The sequence below is a fragment of the Pagrus pagrus genome (assembly GCF_965226575.1).
Source record: "Pagrus pagrus genome assembly, chromosome: 3".
In the NCBI taxonomy this organism is placed as follows: domain Eukaryota; kingdom Metazoa; phylum Chordata; class Actinopteri; order Spariformes; family Sparidae; genus Pagrus; species Pagrus pagrus.
This window is the reverse complement of record NC_140187.1, coordinates 15,166,970-15,185,951: the sequence shown is the minus strand read 5'-3', so window position 1 is coordinate 15,185,951 and position 18,982 is coordinate 15,166,970. Positions and strand designations below refer to the sequence as shown.

The following is an 18,982-nucleotide window of genomic DNA, read 5'->3' as shown; positions in this document are numbered from 1 at the left end:
TATCTTTAAAGATCTCTTTTAAAGTACGCGTATAGTATTGATTTAGCAGTACAGCAGGCGATATACAACACAGCAGAGCACTGGCTAACTGATTGAGAATAATCGTACTAACATCAGACCCACATTAGACAAAGACAGAGCTTCACTTCACTAATCCTCCAGCTGTAGTACTCTCTACCACTGAGGGCCAATTTCAGATAGGAGTGACAGTCCTCACTACTCACAACAGCCTCACAGTGGTGAGATTGCGGGAGCCTCATTTTTAGGGCTGGTGGCCCTTTAAAACAATGACAGGCTAAATTTAGCTGTTATAAATTGGTTATTTGTGCCGGATGCCTGTTCAATTAAAGCCAGTCACTGAGGCATCTGAGATCTCGCTGGGATGACGACTCAAGTCATCAACCACACACTTCAAGGAGGTGGTTATACTGCAGTAACAATAATTAAACTGTTGATTTCTCAAAGCTTTTTGGCCCACCATTAACAAATAAGTGTGTGAAGTATGACTTATCATTAAAATGAACAAGCCTTCTCATTAATTATCAAGCCGCTAAATGATCAAAGCTGCATTTCTCTGATGGAGACAGTCAGTCTTCATCTTAATAAATATGCATCAGAGCATGACTGTGAGCAGCTTCACCTCCTTTTTGTCTTTGACAGATTTTTTTTTCGCGAGCCAGCACCTCATCAACCCGAGTGTGTGTCGTAACCCTTCTTCAAAGCTACATTCCCCCGTGGAAACAATGAACAAACTAAAAAAAAAGAAGTGACTTAACACCACGCAGCCAATTCTCCAGTGTCCACGAGTGTTGTGTAGTCTGTGACAATCAATCTGAGGTGACAGGAGGTTTGCTGACCGCTCATAAAGCTGGTAGAGAACTGTGACGATCCAAACTACAAGATGTGTAAACTGATGGCTGCTGAGTTTAAAAAGCGCATAACAGTGTTGAGGTTTTCTTTCTAAAATATATTATGTTGCTGTATTCTCTGTCATAGAGGAGTATACAAAGCTGTCAGAATGACTGACTTGAAAACAAGGCCATGAGCAAGCAACTTAAGTGCATGACCGACAGCCTGCTGTAACCATTTTGTACATCGGTAACTGTTCAATGTCAGCTCTGATTCCCTCAGCTTCAAGTGGGTATTTTCAGATGTCATTTGGCAGGTGAGCTCAGTGTGAACAGCTCGCAAAGTTCACAGGTGAGTAGATCCAAATGTTCGCACCTGTGGCGACACGTGTGTGCTCACACCCTTTTCAGTGTGCATGTTGGATGTGCGTGCCACGCGCAGGAGTCTCTGTCTCATTGAATTATTAATGGGTGTAACGTGATGACAGATGACTGGGAGCGGCCTGTCCCTCCCCATCCCCGACCCGGCTGTGTCGTCTTGGTTTCCACGGTCAGGATGAGACGGAGGCCCACGCAGTCTGATTGATTAATTCTGTCAAGCACACTTTTGCTGTCTCTGCACAGTGTCCGGTCCGAGCCCTCCTGCAATCTCTCACAATCACTATCAGCATGACCGCAAAAGTCACAGAACATCTCCGTCATTCCTGAAAGACAACCCGCCCACCGTCCACCATTGTCTTCAATTCACTTTATATTGTTCTTCAATCAAACAGGCCTACTTGTCAAGTCCATTTGCCTTACTACAGAATGACATATCATCAACCCAGGTTTGTTTACTCCAACTACAGAGGAAGCTCAGTTTACTTTGGAAAAATTAACCTTCTTTCTCTGATTGTTCTTCAATACATATGATGTAATATATGACTTATATTGTATGTTCAAAAACAAAACAAATGCGATATATATGTACATCTGCCATACCATATATATATTTATATTGCACTGTATATTTGTAAATACTTGGAGTGGTCATTGAACAGTTAAGATTGTCTATTTTATTTTATTTTTTATTTCATTTATCTTATTTTATTACTTTATTTTATTGTCTACTTAACCATGTTATCTATATCTTTATCTCTTGTTTCCATTCAGGCTATATTTCTATTTCTACTTTGCACGGAGCATCTGTAACAAAAACAATTTCCCCCCGGGGACTAATAAAGTATTCTGATTCTGATTCTGATAAGGATGAGCAATATATATCTATCAGCCCTTTAAACTGTTGGTTACAGCTATGAGAAGTAGGCAATGATCGGTATCAGCTTTAAAATAAAAAAAATATTTGTCAATATTTGACTTTTTTTCTACTGTAGAGTGGTTTAGGGCCTTTTCTGAGGTCAGGAATGAATTAGAATAAAGAATAAATATATTGATTTATTATTATTATTTTTATGTCACACTCATATTTTAAATAGTAGTACATAAAGGTAAAGGATCAAACTACAGTATGTCTTTTGCTCATAGAGCAACGGACCAAGAGACAAGTGACAGACAGAGTGATAATGTGAGAAAAAACGGGTGATATTATGTGAGAAAACAAACTGAGCAACATTATTGATATTGTTTCAAGAGAGACAATATTAAAGATAAACATTAGGCTTCTGTGATTGTTCCCTGGACTGTGAACAAACACACCTCTGGTGTGAACATCCCCGGTGCCACTACACTACACATCAGTTTAGCGTCTTGTCTAAAAATATTTGCTGCACATCTGCTGTCGCTCATAAACCTCAGAGTGAATCATATCTATTTATATGGGTCAACCTTTTATTCCATAACGGTAGAGCGAACCTCAGATCTCAGCATGTACACTTGTTTCACAAAAAGGCCTCGGTGCCAACAGTGTTTCTGCTTTCTATTGTATCTGTACACCTGCTGCTAAGGTTTCCTCACTAACTTGTCAGTACATTCCTTGGCTGTATTTTGTAAGAATATTAAACTAGGCTCCATCCCTTCACCTTCCCGCCTCATCTCCATGGTTTGACCCTGCAACCATTTCAATAACCAACCAAGTAGAGCGCTTGGTGTGTATCCATCAAGCAGCAAGCAGCCCAGAGGCAGCCATCCTTCAGCCTGTAAGTGGTATTGGGATAGTATTGAGATCTGTGTAATTGGATTAGGCCAACCTTAGTCCCCTCTCTATTCCACCAGTCCCCTCTGTGAAATCAGAACTTAAGAGCTTTGACAATGGTAGTTTTGCTGTGCAGCAGCTGATGGGAATGTAACATGATCTCTGTCTGTAGCTCGTGGCCTCATCTTCCCTCCCTGAGGCAGGAAAATCCCAGCAGCGGTCTGACTGACAGCTTGACTCGGCCCGGCTTTGACTGACAGCGTACAGGATTGTTGTGCAGCCTCAGATGGTTCTGAGGGGCCCGACTGATCTCAGGCCTCTGTGGCGATCATATGGAGCATCAAAGAGGTGCACAGGAAGGGATGAGGGCTCAGATCAGTCTGGGAGGTCTACTGTATCGCAACTGTTTGGTTCTATACACATGACAGCTTACATGGAGGGCTGTGTTCTCTCTGGCTGCTCTGGGTTAAAAGGCCTGTCAGACAGACGCTCTTGTTGCATCGCTCAGGTGTGAGCCTGTTGCTCTGATAACACACACACACACACACACACACGAATACACAATGAAAGTACAGAGTACAGCATGTGATGTACATATGTTAACACTTGCTGGACAGCACAAAAATCGAATGTGTGTAAATACTACAGATTCCAAAAGACAGGGAGATGAGGTCACCAATACTTATTTATCCTTTATTTGTGCAAGAAGACCTTATGATTTATGATTACTTATTCTAGAGTTTTACGATTATTTTGATGATTATTGGGATAATATCATGAAACGTAATATGTTGGACAAGATAATCGGGGGATTAATCATCCTATGCCTAGTCAGCTGCCTTCACAATCGATTAATTAATTGGTTGATCATGAATAATATGTGAAATATGTTGGACGTTTGTCCATTAGAAAACTGTTTTAACTATTGACATGAGCTATGTTAAATGCAAAATCAGAGTAGGCGACAATAGGAGTGAGAAGGACAGTTAAAGTGAACACCAAGTTACCTGAATTTTTAACTACATGATGCAAAACAATGACATTTTTATTGTGGTGCTCCTGCCTGTCACTATTCAACTACTGGCCCAACAATATCCAATCCAATGTCATATTGAGGCTAGTAAATTGCTAAAATGTAATATCATCAGTTTGTATAGAATGTCTTTTTAAGTTTCAAATGAATTGTGTTTTAATAAAATACATTTTCTCAGACCAGTATCTTGTATTTTATTTTGAAGTAGCAGTATTTGTAAAAATGTAATGCAACAGGATACATTTTGATGTTTGACAGTTAATACATAAATCAGTTAAAGTCTTAACAGCAATTACTCGATCAATGGTTAATCATTAACATCCCGAAACATGATCTCATTTAATCAAGCAGCAGAGTTTATGCAAGTGTACTGTATGTGTCCAGTGCATCATTACACAATTTCATACTGTGGCTAGCGGTTGGAGGGGAAGTGGTGCCTACTTATGTGTATAGGGATTATCCAGGGTTTTGCAGATAGTATTGATTATTAGATACCACTTTGCAAATGTTGTAGTATCATAGCACTAAGAGGTACAATTAGTTGTGTGAGGGAAAATTGAGAATTCATTCATTAAAGGTCAAATTAATTTATCATTGCAAATTCTCCATTTGCCTGTATCCTAGCATAAAGACAAATTTATCATCAACATTAGATACTCTAGAACATAGATACTCTAAAACGTGTCTATTTTCCCTGTAATCACCACTGAATGACCTTTCCAGGAAACTTCTTGGAAATCATTGGGGCATTTATCAAACATTATGGAAAATAAATGTTATCAAAAAGTTCTCTAAATACACTCCATGAGGGCATAATTTGAAAAAGATTAACTTCTCATTTCCTTCTCAAATGTGCCTTTGGGAAGAGATGCGTGTAATGGAACTTGCATAGAACGGCAAACATCAACACACAAAAAACTTGGGGGGGAAAGTAAACTCATCTGCCCTCAAATAAAAAGATGTGTCCAGGTGTCAGCTCCGACTCTGAGTGCCACGAAAATAAGCTTAAATTTTAAACATCAGAGGAATCTTTCCTGAGTCATATTTCAACCTGCCTGAGAAAACAAAGAGATTTATAAAGTGTCCAGCGGCAACATGCAAGCCCGTCAGCCTACCGGGGTTTGTGTTACATTTTAATTTTGGCACCAACCGGAGAATCAGATCATTGTTTGGGGAGACGGCTGGAGCCGGAGGCAAGAAAAGGAGAGCAGACAGGGACATGGAGTGGAGGAGATTAAGACAAGGGAGGGGGGAAGAATAAACAGGGGGAGGCTTTCCACAAAAAGTAAGTCAGCTCATGCCGTTTCCATTTTTAGGGCGGGGGGAACAGAAGTCCACTGCCATCCGAATTAGATATTTAGATACCTATTTAAACAGCGGCTGTGTAAAAGCAAGCATACGTGGCTGCATTAGTTAGCAACAATATCCTGATGTGGACTCATCTCTAACTGTTGCATATCACAAACTGTATCTTGTTCACTGCAGTAATAACCCAGCTACCATATGAGCCCAGGCAGGTAAACAAAGAGAGGCTCACCTACAGGATTTGTTTCTTTCCCCCTCATTTCTCTCTGAAGCATACAAGCATGGCATTTAGATGATTAAAATGTGCCACTAATTTAGGAATTAAGGCTAAAGCAACTAAATCCAGAGCACCGAGAATGTTTCCCTCCCCACTTTATATCAGTAACTGAGTATTTAGAGTCAATGTGTATTTTCTCATTAGTAATATAAACATGAATTACAACGAATCACCCCAAGCAGTATTTAAATAGGTTGCAGAAGAATAATTTCTTCTTGCATGCCGTGCGCACACACACACACACACACACACACACACACACACACACACATTTCCCTCTTTTTTAAATGTGTGGCAGGGAATATTTGGGACTAAATAACCATTACAGGGGGTAGAAACAGGCTGGAATATGAAACGCTGTCAATACTGTGCTGAGCCGAGTTTGAGACCTTCTTATCTACAGACTGCATTAAGACATGGCTTTCACTTTTCTCCCTGTATGAATAATAAGTCCACATGAATTTCTTGCGCCTACAGTCTTGAATATTTAGTTTTAGGAAGAAAATAAATCCTAACCAGCCTAAATGAAACACATTAACTTGTTGCGTACTTTTTGTTAAGGTTTGTATTCTATAATGACATAATGACTCCCCATTTCTCTGCTTTGCTCGTTCCTCTTTGCAATTTGATCATCTGACTTATTTCCTCTCCTGTCTGCTTGCTTCTTTTGATTTCGTTTTTTTTTCCACAAAAAAACTCTTACTCTCCCTCCGTCTCCTCCGCACCCCTTCTGCTCCATCTCCCCTTCCCCCCCGCTTGCTGCTCATTTTTAAATCTATGAATTTCTGAACATCATTTTCTTGATTTTTCCACGCCCCAGGGAGACATTCTCATTCCAGCCCTTCTCTTTTTTCACCTCATTTCCTCCCTCCTGAGTGAATCTCACAGACAGGATGTGAGGTGACAGTGTGGCCCATGGAGGTTAGGGTGGGGGGGTTGTGGTGCATGTGTGTGTGTGTGTTGTGTTGAGGGAGGTGTGGGTGGAGGGTCAGTGCCATTCCAAATCCAATCCTACACATGACCACGGGAGACATACAGGAGCTCCTTCTTCCCTTTTAGGATCCTGGCTGTAGAATTAACCTTGCCTTTGAGAGACTTCTGCTCCTCGGTATGAATGTGTCTCGTCCCGACAGACCTCATGCTCTTAAAAGATATACACTCCTGCCCCTTTATAAGGTTTCAACTGTGTTGGAAAATGTCAATGCTTTTGCTCTGAGTGACCATATCTGGGCAGAAACAGAGGGAAGGGCAGTGGACAGTCCCTCAGTCGCCCCCGTCCTTAAATAAGGTGCTATGTGAATGAAATTCAAATTAGACCCTTGCACATGTTCAAAACACACTGATGGGACTGTTATACACATTAATTTAACTTGTGATCTCTTGTTTTCTTGAGCAAATACAGATTATTATCGATAAAGGAGAGCAATTATCTATATTTGGAATTGAGACATTTGCTGTAAAAATAAAAATCTTAGTGTCAAAACTTAAAATAACCACTGCTGGTATGTAACTAAGTACAATCTAATCAAGTACTGTCCTTAAGTGCAATTTTGAGGTACTTAACTTTTACTTCCACTCCACCACATTTATTTGATTACTTTGCAGTTTCAGATTGTTCAGTGCTGATAGGCTACTACCCGTGACCTGTAACCAATCAGAAATGATTGGAATGAATATCTAAAATGCATATTTGATGCTATGATATTTTATTTATAATGTATCTGTTGGGCCAAAGACTAAAGAGAACAACAGTTTGAGTTTACCCAAAACTAGGAGTTAGTCGGACTGGAAGCGAGATGTCGTTGTTGGGGAGACTGGGTTAATCGAAGATGCTAGTAAAACAACGCAGCACAAAAGATAAGCACAGCCGAAACATCAGATAGATCGAACCACCAACTTTAAGCGATACAGTTATGGCTGTAAATGACCAAAGAAATTTAAAAAGCCTACTCAGGAGTCACTGTTTTTTGTTAAGACGGCGTCACAGTGTTTCGGTCTACAGCTTTTCTAATCTGTAAAACCAATATGTTAAAGAGAAAATATACCTCTTTAAGTTCAGGGTAAAGTTCGTATTAAAAGCACATTACAGCCTCAATAATTTCAGTATATGTGTGCAGCTCATGCTTGATCGCAGTGATTAAAAAAGAACCAGTGTTTGTGTGTAGATGTGTGTGCAGCCGTATGTGCATATGTGGGTGGAGATAATGAGAATCACCAAACTGATTAAAAGGAGTGTCGTACCGCCGTTGTGGAAAAAAATGAACAAATTCAGCTTTAAATAGCAATAAATACAAATTCTAATCAGGTAATTTTGGATTTATATGCTCTCATCGTGTCCTGTAATTTTCAATGTGGAGATGGTTTGAAGAAAGAAACTTGTGCTCTGTTAGACTTCTGAACAGTTTGATTTTAAAATACATATTTTCAGGATTAGCACAAATGCTCCTTTACTTTTATCTCTGGCTTTTAAAAATTAAAAATTGATTGTGTATACTTTTCTCATTTCCCTCCTTGTCACTCGACTTGCCTGCGTCTGTATCCCCCCCTCTCTTCTACTCTGAGGGGTGAGAGGTTCCCCACTGTGAGAGCAAAACAAATTTCTAACTAATCACAGGACTGTCTGAGCATAACAGTCATATTAATTATATCCCAAAATGCAGGACATTGAAATGATAACCTCTGAAATAACCCTTCTTCTCCTGCACCACCCAAACTATCTTTCAGACTACGCCACCAAAATTAAACGGGGGAAAAAACTCAAAAAGAGAGCGGGCAAAAAAATTATAGATGATTATCTCCTTTTATTGTCATTGACAAAATATAATCGGCTTAAAATTGTATTTCAGCTATAAAGAGGAATTACACTGCTTTCTACAAGAGTTGAAATTGAGGGAATAGAGCTGATCTCCTTCCATCACCCAACTGAATGTCCACATGGAAAGGAAGTTATACAAAGTAGAGAAAGAGAGGAGGACTGAGAAATATAAAACTGTGAGAAGGCCAGTTCAGGGTGTGCAGAAAATCATCAGACAAAAGCCAGTTCATCTCTAGACGATGATACTGACGACGAAACGTGTTCCTGCCAGTTGTTTGAAGTTACTTTGATTATTTATGGTCTCACAGAAAACAGACCTTTCCAGATAACATGAGCAGAACAAGTCTCCTCACGGTTCTTGAGAAATCTTTATGCGAAGCTGAAGAATATGAAGTGCACCGAGGTCAGAGAACTTAAAGAACCACTTCGCCCCAAAATCAAGAACATATATATTTTTCCTGTGTAAGAGTTGTCTGCCACCAAAGTAATACATTTGAAAAATCAAATCAAATCAAATCAAATCAAATTTTATTTGTATAGCCCAAATTCACAAATCACAGTTTGCCTCAGAGGGCTTTACAATCTGTACAGAGACGACACCCTCTGTCCTTCGACCCTCGATTCGAGTGAGGAAATACTTGCCCCAAAAAAAGGCCCTTTTAACAGGGAAAAAAAATGCGGAAGAAACCTCAGGGAGAGCCACAGAGGAGGGATCCCTCTCCCAGGACGGACAGACGTGCAATAAATGTCGCATGTACAGAGCAGATCAACGAGATCACAATGTATTCAATTATAAGCGATGGTTGACAGGAGTGAAAGTACATAAAGATGTATTACAGCAATAATGATGAAATGCGCATGGAAATGTGATTACTAGTGATAACAGTAGTAGTGATTAATGGTAAGGATGGTATGTAGTAATGCAGTACGATAATAGTAGTGTAACGTATGTAACAGAGATGTGACTAATATTAGCGACAGTAGTCGCTAATACATCACTGTCTCTTTTCAGAAATCACAACCCGGTTACTCAAGACAATCCACAGACCTTCCTGTTGGGTTTCATGTAGGACCTATTTTCTTTCTACCTGACCACACCCACCAACCGTATCACCACGTGGAAGGAAGACTGCATCCTGGGTGAGCGGCTAGCTAAATAAGCTAACTAAGCTAGCTGACGTTACAGCTCAGCCAAGGACGCCATTAATGTTTACATCGCAGTGATTAGGATTGCAGCGATATACCAGTTTCAAGGTATACCATGGTATGCAAACTGAAGGTTATTATACCGTCTACATTTGCTTATCTACGGTATTCTCTTCTTATCTAAACATATATATACTTTAAAATGTATATCAAGTTTCATATCTGCTAGGACGTATTTTGTAAAATTATGAATTAAAAAAACAACAACTCTTTTTTCCCTTTAAAGGTAATTTTTACTGATAATAATGACTGTGTAGTATCATACGCTATGATGCCATGAAACCATAATCTTTTTATACTGTTGCAACCAAAGCGACGGGGTAAATGACAGGGGTATTTCTTTTTTGTATTCAAACTGTCATGCGTTATGTTTCATATAAAACACAAAGAACGTATTTGTATGAACAGTAACAGAGTCAAATGATCACTTCTGTATATTTGCATCTGTGTACTTATGTACTTATTGCGTATAGTGCGTGTTTGTACACAGGTGTTAGAATAGGTGCAGCATCATCCTCTTACCTCCAGGGCTTTCCTCTTACTGTTGAGAAGCTTGGAAATGTCCCGCGCCACTCTCTCCACCAAGTCCTTGGGGTTGTTTCTCTTGATTTCAAACTGGCTCTTCTTCTCATTATAAATCTGCAGACGGAGAACAGAGGGAATCAAAGATCAGGTTATCCGAGCCATTAGCTTAATTAAGAAGATCAGAGAGGAGCTGTTGGCTTATTCTCAAGGTAGCACACAAGACTGTAAACATTTACTGTCGAGCAACCAGTGTGCAGCCCGCCATTATACCCATAAGCCTCAGCACTGTAGCAGAATTAAACACAGAACAGAGCCCTAATGGCAAGGCACTTAGCTAGCCAGCTGCAGTCTGGCAGACAGGATCAAATTAAATAAACGCAAACTCCAGCAGATCCTCACTGCTGGGTGAACACCTTGCATCTCCACAATGTTAACTCCTTTGGAACTAAAGCAAGCAGCCTTATTTACAGCTTGGCGACAATATATTTGTACTAAATCCAATAGGTTACTAAAGGCAACCCCAAACCAAATGGGCCAAAGAACCAACTCATCAAAGGACCATAGTCTTATAGTTGAATTGCAAGTACAATTAGATCATTTTCTCTCAGACACAGCAATATACCAAGCACTCCTACTGCACAAAATCACAGAAGACCCATTTAACAGACACAGGCTTGCAAACCGAAAAAGCAAGTAAGAGAAATGGGTTCGGGTTGCCAGAAGGGACTGGGATGTTTGGAAAGGAGGGTCATCCTGAGGCAGGACGACAGATGCTTGGACCGCTGACAGGGGAAGGTACTTGGGAGATTAGTCCGCTCCCCCTGGAAGAATTGTGAAGGCTGACTCAGCAGCTCGGGCTCTCTATAGGATCTGTAGTCTTCAACAGAGCACCACCCGAGGGATTACCACTTATCCTGCTGCCCTAAGACACTGCAAGACCCACTTTCACACCATAAAAACCATTTTGTATAGTTCTTCCGAAGAAATCCAAGGAAAAGCCTGCTGTTGTTGGATATTTTAAAGCAATTAGTGTCTTTTAAACTCCTAAATGTAAGGCTGAAATGCTGCATTTACTGTGGTTGTGGGTCTATTTATTTCCCCTAACTTTGAAGTACTATAGCTAATTTCTTAAATCAATTGTTTACACACACTTTATATTGAACCCTTCGTGCATGGGGATATAATGCAATGCAGCTCAAAGAGAAAAAACATCAGAATACTTATCAAAAATAAGTAAAATCAAGAATAAAAAGGTACATATTTAGCTTTAGTTGAAGTTTGAGTAACAATGAAAACTAAGCTAAGTATTTTCTATTAATACTGTAAATTGTATTTGCGACTAATAGGCATTTAATATCCTATATTGTTGCTATAGGTGCTGGCATTAATCGTAAACCTGCAAACTATTCAGCTGATACAAGCTATATAATACAATCTGAACTCCACAGTTCTGTTCCTCTTCTTCATTATTAAAAAGTTTAGGGTTACGGTGGGTCTGCTGTTATTCCACAAAGGATGTCACCGGTCAGCTTACTGGTTTCAGAAAAGCACGAAAGGCCAGTGGACAGTTAAATCCTGGTGTCGTGTCAGAAGCTTTTAATTAATGAAGGTATCCATTTCAATTTTCATTAATTCAGTTCCTTGCGTGTCCCTACAGTTTTTGCTTGTACTGCTCGTGAGCCGGCCTGAAGCAGATGTTATTAGCCTACTGGACAGGTCACAAGTCTTACAGTATATAGAGGTGTCAGGCCAGGTAGAGTGCAGAATTGATTTTGAAGTCATTGCAGGCAACAGGTCGGCTTGAATGCAACTTGAGATTACTTGAAGCTTCCTCTGGAGCCACAAAAGGCTTTATTAGGCTTTACTACTTTTTCCACATATGTAGTGGTACTCCCCAAAACCTGTAAACACACTTCATTGTGTAAAATTTGTGGAGTTATCCTTTAAGGGCATACAAATGATTTGTAATAAAAGATTAACAAAACAAGGCTTGTGTGCTGTGTGTTGAGCACAACAGCATCTAAGATAATTTACTTCTGACGTTAATCAGGAGAGTGGGAGGAGGCGGGTCTATGTGGGCGCTGCAGTAGTGTGTATGTGCGTGTGTTTGTCTTAACTCGCTGTCAGAGAGGAGAGAGAGCAAGAAATCTCAGCTGGTACCAGTATCGATAATGTGGAGAAATGGGTATTGATACCTTTACAAACAGTCAGAATCGATATGTCTCTATAAAGCGATATTTCTGAGTACACTAGGTTGCAGAAAGCTGTTTCCTCAAATCCAACTAAGAATTGGTTGATTCAGAGGTTGGTTCAGGTTCCTGTTGTGTTCTCATCAAGACCTGAGATTGGTGCTTTCATTAGCAGAGCGATGTTAATGAAAACATGTTGGTTTTTTCAGCGTACATCAGACGATCAAACATCCGGACCGTTAGAACATTCTCATCTCAGGTGACCAAATCATTTGAACCACACATCCTTTATGTGTGGTTCAAACCCTTGTGAGAACTAACATCTATTTATCTCCTTTCAGTAAGTCACCAATGCTCTTTTCAGGTCTGAGTAATATGCCAACGACACAGCAGATTAATGTCACAGATTTAATTCATGAAGGAGCGGAGTCAAACATCATCTGGCAAAACATATACGTAAAACTGTGTGTCATCTTACTGAGCCTTACAGCTTACACGGAGAAAATAACTCTTTGTAATGAGAAACTGCCCAGAGAACTGATACAATCACAATTTGTCAGCAAGGCTGTAATGTGTCTCCAGGAAAAGGAGGTATAATAACGGTCAAGCATATCAAACACAGGGAGCTGTTTTTTTTAACTGTCAGTGATTTAGCAGCTTTAAGCTTTTCATTAGCGTGCATGAAATGTTATTCTGGAATATGCTTTTTTTTTGTTTTACTGCATGATGTGGCTAGTTGGTTTCCATTTCATTTCATTTCAGCCATTTCAAATGAAACCTTCACCAGTCCAGCAATTGGATGGGTCATGAAGGTCGCAAGTATGATTTTTATTCCAGCTATAAAGACCACCACGAGCTAATGAGGATAGACTTTGCAGTGAGATAAAACAAACCTGACTATCTGCATCCATTGTTATGTTTATTGTTCTAGTGTGAGCATAAATAAAACAAAAAGACTAAATTTATTTGTGAAACATGCTTGTTTTCTTTTGATCAACTAATTGATAAATCAACCAATCGTTGCAGCTCTAGACTACACTCTCTGCATCCTAGACTGACCTGGGGTGTTACACATGATCTGATAAGACTTAAGATCTGCCTGTTCAACAGGACCCAGAAGAAAACACAAACACTGAAGCTCACAGTTACCTGTGTTTGTGTCTACATTATTATACACTGAAAAAACTAAATGATAGAGGGTGAAAACATCTGAAAACAGGCTGAGCGTGGACATCACTGAAGGTGAGTATTGCCTGCCAGTCTCCTGCAGAGTCACTGCTACAGTTGACTCTGTTTACAATGAGCGAGTCATTGTTTGTATTTATCATGAGATTAACGTTATTAATCAATTAAACAAGACTATTGTGGCCTTGGCTTTCAGTAACTATCTGGGGTGTTTGAGATTCAATTGGTGAGCCCCACACACTACAGCACACATTAATTAGCACAAACATGATTGAAATCAGCACATCGCCTGATTCTGAAGTCCAATGATTGAATGTTTACAGAACAAACATTCTCTTCTAAAATTGCCAAAGTAAGATCTGTTGTCTGTTATGAAATATTATGTCTATGGGATTGATGTGTTGATGTGCAGCAATTAGGAAAGGCAAACACTGGCGTCCATATGATCCGTCTCTGTCGAGCTGAAAGCTGGGCAGGCAGCCAGAGGCAGTTTCCTTCCACTGGCCCACTGAGCAGGCAAACCTGGCCCCAGAAGCTCGGACCATGCCAGCAGAGCACTCTGACGAGATTGCCTGGTGTCTTATTTTGGCCGCCGTCTGAGGGGGATCAGGGATCCTGCTTACTTTCAAACAACACTTTAAAACACTTTTCAAAGTGAAATGTGAAGGTGAAATCTACAAAGTCATATAAAAGAAAATCTTTGTAAATGTGATTTGTTGAGTGAAACAGGTGGTTCAATTCTTTTAGTTGTGTTTTCTTTCATCTTGCGCTTCAGCTGCTCATCCTGAAAAAGTCATTAGTCTGCAATTCAACAGTCCATGCAAGCGCACACACAAAAGAATTAGTCGTTACCCCTCAGCTCTGAATGAGGCAGTCCTCAGACCTGAGACCAATAACCACCAGAGTATTCACACACATGAGCATTTGCACATATAGTGCACACACACTCATAGTGACACACTTTCAGGGGGCTTTTTGTCAAGGTGGAAGAAGCCATTAATGGAATCTTATTAAACCATAAAACAAGAGCGAAGTTTTCTCCGCTCCATTGACGGACTACAAACCCCTGACTCCTTTAAGCAATGCATTTTTCAAGTCGATTTAAAAACCATGTCAAATTTGTTTTTAAATCAATATTCATTCCCTTAATGTGTGGTAGTGCTCTTTGGGTCTGCCTCTCTCTGGAAGATTCATGGCAGTCTCTGGGACATTACAGGCAGAACCGTCTCTACTCTGAGCTGAGGAACAAAACACAAAAGCAAAGACGGAGATCAATAAGACTCATATTGCTGGTGGGGGATTCCAAAATATTTTTTTTATTATTTATCGTACACAGTAAGGTCCACTTTTTCTTTATTGTGAACACTTCAGAAAAAAAGGAGCAGAGGGAAGGAAAAACAAATGCTAATGCGAACTTCCATTACTCGTCCTGCACTCTCCCTGTGTATTTAGGGGTTTTAAATGATTCCAGCGTACTGCGTAATTGTGCAGTCTCTGCTACTACAATCATCAAACAGCCTCATTGGAAAATGCACTGCTTAGTTACCTCCTCAAAGCACAGAGCCAGTAAACCATTGGGAAATGAAGTCAACCAATGTCAGTGTGGTCCAAAATGTATGAAAATTAGCTGCCACAACACATGCTCACGAACAGACACTATTGAACTCATTCATGTCAGATCAATATTTGATCAGACAGAAACTACGGATTACTGCTAACTTCCTATTGACACATATGGATTTTTGTTACAAATAACCGCATCTGTTGTTTGCCAGGGGACAGAAAATAAAAGCTGACAATTCATTATTACCATTTATCATCACCATAAAACTTGGTACCAAAATCCAAAGCTGCGTATTAATTTTTTTTTTGTTTACACCCCTGAAAGCTATAAACTGTTGTTAGATTATCACACCTGCGTTTGTAAAGAGCAAGAAACTCTCATAAATTTTCAAATTCTTCAAAAAAGTATTTCACAACAACTGCTTGACTTTATCCTGGTGGCTTTTAAAAAATAAAAATATCCCCCTTAAGTGATTCAACAGTAAAAAACAAAATATAGAAATTCAGTCTGTTACAAAAGGTCAGTTTCTCAAATCTGTCCCTAGTAAACCATCCTCCCAAGCACGTCAATACAGGATCTCTGGCAATGTTATCAGTTCAGTTCACGCCCCACGAGTAAACCCGCTTCTCAAAGAAATCAATAAAGGATCTCTAAATCATCTCTGACACAGGTGGAGTTACCTTTATACCTGTCAGTTTTTTGTTTTTGTGCACGCAGGATAAGAGTCCGGAGGGGCAGCTGCAGGCTACAGGTAAGCTAGCAGTGTGGCTGTGAATTCAATGATAGAAACTAGAAGCTCATTTTGATCAATTTTCAATCTAGAAAACAAAAATCATGACTTCTCAAATATTGAGATATTGTAGTTGTTAGGTCTGAAGTCTAAATGCATACTGGACCAATTTTTTAAAATCATCATTACCTCATTATTATCATGTTATTACCTCATATTCTTACCAAAATATTACTATAGTATTTCTAAATAATTTCTGCCCTATCTTCCAATGTATGTCTCCATTATTACCCTTTGTTTTCAGCCCCTTATTACCATGTTACATACATTTCAGTTCAATATTACCCAAAATGTATCCATTGTTAATACCAAGCTTTTACCTAATCATTACCTCGTTATTTCCCCACTATTACCACGTTATTACCAAGCAGTGATGTTAAGTGCTACCACAAGTTCAATTTAACGAAAATCGGTCACACCATTTGTTGTGTGAACAGTTTTAAAATTTTGTTGAAGAAAGAACAACTTTTTTTTCCAGACATTTTAGAACACAAAATATAGTAAAATATGGATATCTTCGTACCATACTGTAAGGAATACAAGGATTTAAGCGAAATGTTCTTCCTAGAATATCCTGGCTTTATTCATCCTGATCCTCAGAATCTACCTCATATATATATTATCAGAAAATATATAATATATATATATATATATATACACACATGGGGAGAAGAGTCAGTGTGCAAGCTCATCACGAAAAATGTTTCCAAGTGATTTAGAGTGAATATGCTTAAAATGTATTTCTTATCTTGTGATCATCTATTTAGTTTTCTTGTTTAAAATGAAATCATTCAATAATATGTCATTTAGCTTTTGCAATAAGTAACTTCAACGTTCATGGCAATAAATTTGAATTTGATAAAGATTTCAAGCTTTGATAGTCATCGTTGTAATCATTTTGTCTACTCTGCATGTCTACATAAATCAAACAGGTGGTAGATCAGTATCATATACCTGAGCTGCCGTGTGCTCCCGAAGTGTAGGTTGGCATGACACTAGTGCTCTGTATCCACCTACACAGTGTTCCCTCTTCTCCAGTGACCTGTGTCTATTGTACAGCACAATAAACAGCACTGGTATCAATTGTTCTGCCTTTTTGACTGTAACAATGGAAGTTTTCCTGAGGGCAGTCTGTTTTATTCTTATCATCACCCTACATGGACTAATAAAAATACAAAGACCGACAAATAAAGATAGATAGTACTATAGTGTGCTCATCTCTCTGACAGTTTGGCCATTACAAGCTCCTGTATGGGGCAGATGATGTTCCTGCAGATTTGAGAGAAGATTGAGTTGTGCTGTCAACCAGACAGAGCTCCAGAAGCAGCCGGCCGACGAGCAGGTTGGAGGAGCACTGGGTGCAGACCGGCAGCACATGGTAATGCAGGCCACGATAGGCCTGAGGAGCTTTAAATCCCCTTCAGCTAGAGGTTGGAGATGAGTGACCATCATCGCTGAAGGGCCATAAGCACATCAGCCTGCCTGAAATTATATTTGAGGGCTTTAGAGCTTGACTCGCTCACAGGTAATGGGGCAGCTATGGGAGAAAAACCAAGCACTGTGGCGGGCAACTTTACTGATAATCATATGCAGTGAGTGAGCCGAGGAAAACCACTTGTAGGTACTTGTGAAAAATAAACAGCAGGAACAAAAGTTTGGTAAAATAAAAATAAAAAATCATTGCTTGCTTGTTGTTGGTAAAAAGTGCTAAAAATTTAAATGCTTTTAATTGTAATTGCATATTTGTCATTCTCAAACTACTCAGCTGTTAATTTCGTTTAAATTATCTATTTGCTTCATTGAGTTGCTTTAGTCTACTAGAATGTACAATAAGTCAAATAAGAAAAATATATGCAGTAGTTAGCGGCAGAAACATATTTAGAGCATTTAAAAAGCAGATATACAATCATTGACTGCATAAAATATGGAAGGAGCTTTGCGGTCCCTACTTCTCACTTGATTGATTACCTCAGTAAACAGTTTCCTAATGAGTTCATGGTCTCAATAGCTAGCTTCAAGTCTTCTTCAATACAACATGATGTTTATTTTGTAAATTATATTCTCATTTAGAGTGAAGAAATACTTAATCTGAAAATTAACGAGTAACAATTGCTGTGAAGTAAGTGTAGTGGAGCTGAAGGGCAATATTACCCTTTGAAATTTAGTGGAATTGGAGTATAAAGATGCAAAAATGAAAAATACTTAAGTACAAGCACTGTTGTATTGAGCGCAGTCCACCACGGATTATGGACCTGCCTTCACAGTGAACGTCCCCACAATATGAGCACACAAGCTATTCTACAGAGAACAAACACCCACTAATTTATTCATTTATTGACTTGTATGTTGATGATTGATGCTTCTCTTCCACTAGAAGATTACGGGCACGGTTAAGCCCCATTATACAGACATGTCAGCTCCAAGCAGCATTTTACAGTATAAAAAAATAACCCACTGAAAAGAATAAAATGGATGTGTTTTGTGCTGCCCATCCTTTTTGTAAAGAGGAATGATAATTCATGGATTGGAAAGGCTGTGGAACAAATTAGCGGTGTTAATCAGTTATGCCGTTGGCTCGAGGCTGTGACGCCTGGACAGCTTTCTGTGTAGGCCTGTCATTCTCACAGGAAAAGAGGAGAGGTGGCTCTGCAGAGAGCCACTGACGGCCAATCGAACCTTCTGCTGCTAACGCTCACACAGGATACAACAGAAGTAACTATGCCAATCGCCACCAATATGCTTTCTCTGGCAATCAGGACTGTCAAGTACACGCTGAAATCTCCCACACACGCACAGTGAGACATGCAAATGTGCACGTTCACAAACTCACATTCGCGCCCTCAATGCCGCTCATACATGTCACACATACTCACATTCTCATCATTAGCCATGATGACTGGTTCCAGAGTGCCAAGCTCTGAGTGTCACTGTAAACACACAGATGGGAAGACAGAGGGTGGCGAGACTCCAGAAAATTACTGTTAAAAAGTGATATGCAGATTCAGCTGGCTCCCAACACTCATCTAAGAAGTCCACTGTTTTGCAAGTCAATCCCCGTACTCCTCAACTTTAGTGGCAGTTTAATAAAGAACTTGCATAAACTGCATAAAATAA

General features: G+C 39.5%; 1 protein-coding gene across 7 annotated transcripts in view; it reads right to left on the bottom strand.

Moving 5' to 3' along the window:
• Positions 1-18,982, bottom strand: part of cacna2d2a (calcium channel, voltage-dependent, alpha 2/delta subunit 2a) — a 165,281-nt gene that overhangs the window by 104,582 nt on the left and 41,717 nt on the right. For all 7 annotated transcript variants that reach the window (XM_084349040.1, XM_084349041.1, XM_084349038.1 and 4 more), the window contains one exon: positions 10,138-10,254. In XM_084349040.1, the coding sequence (XP_084205166.1) occupies positions 10,138-10,254 (117 nt within the window). The remainder of the gene's footprint in view (positions 1-10,137; positions 10,255-18,982) is intronic.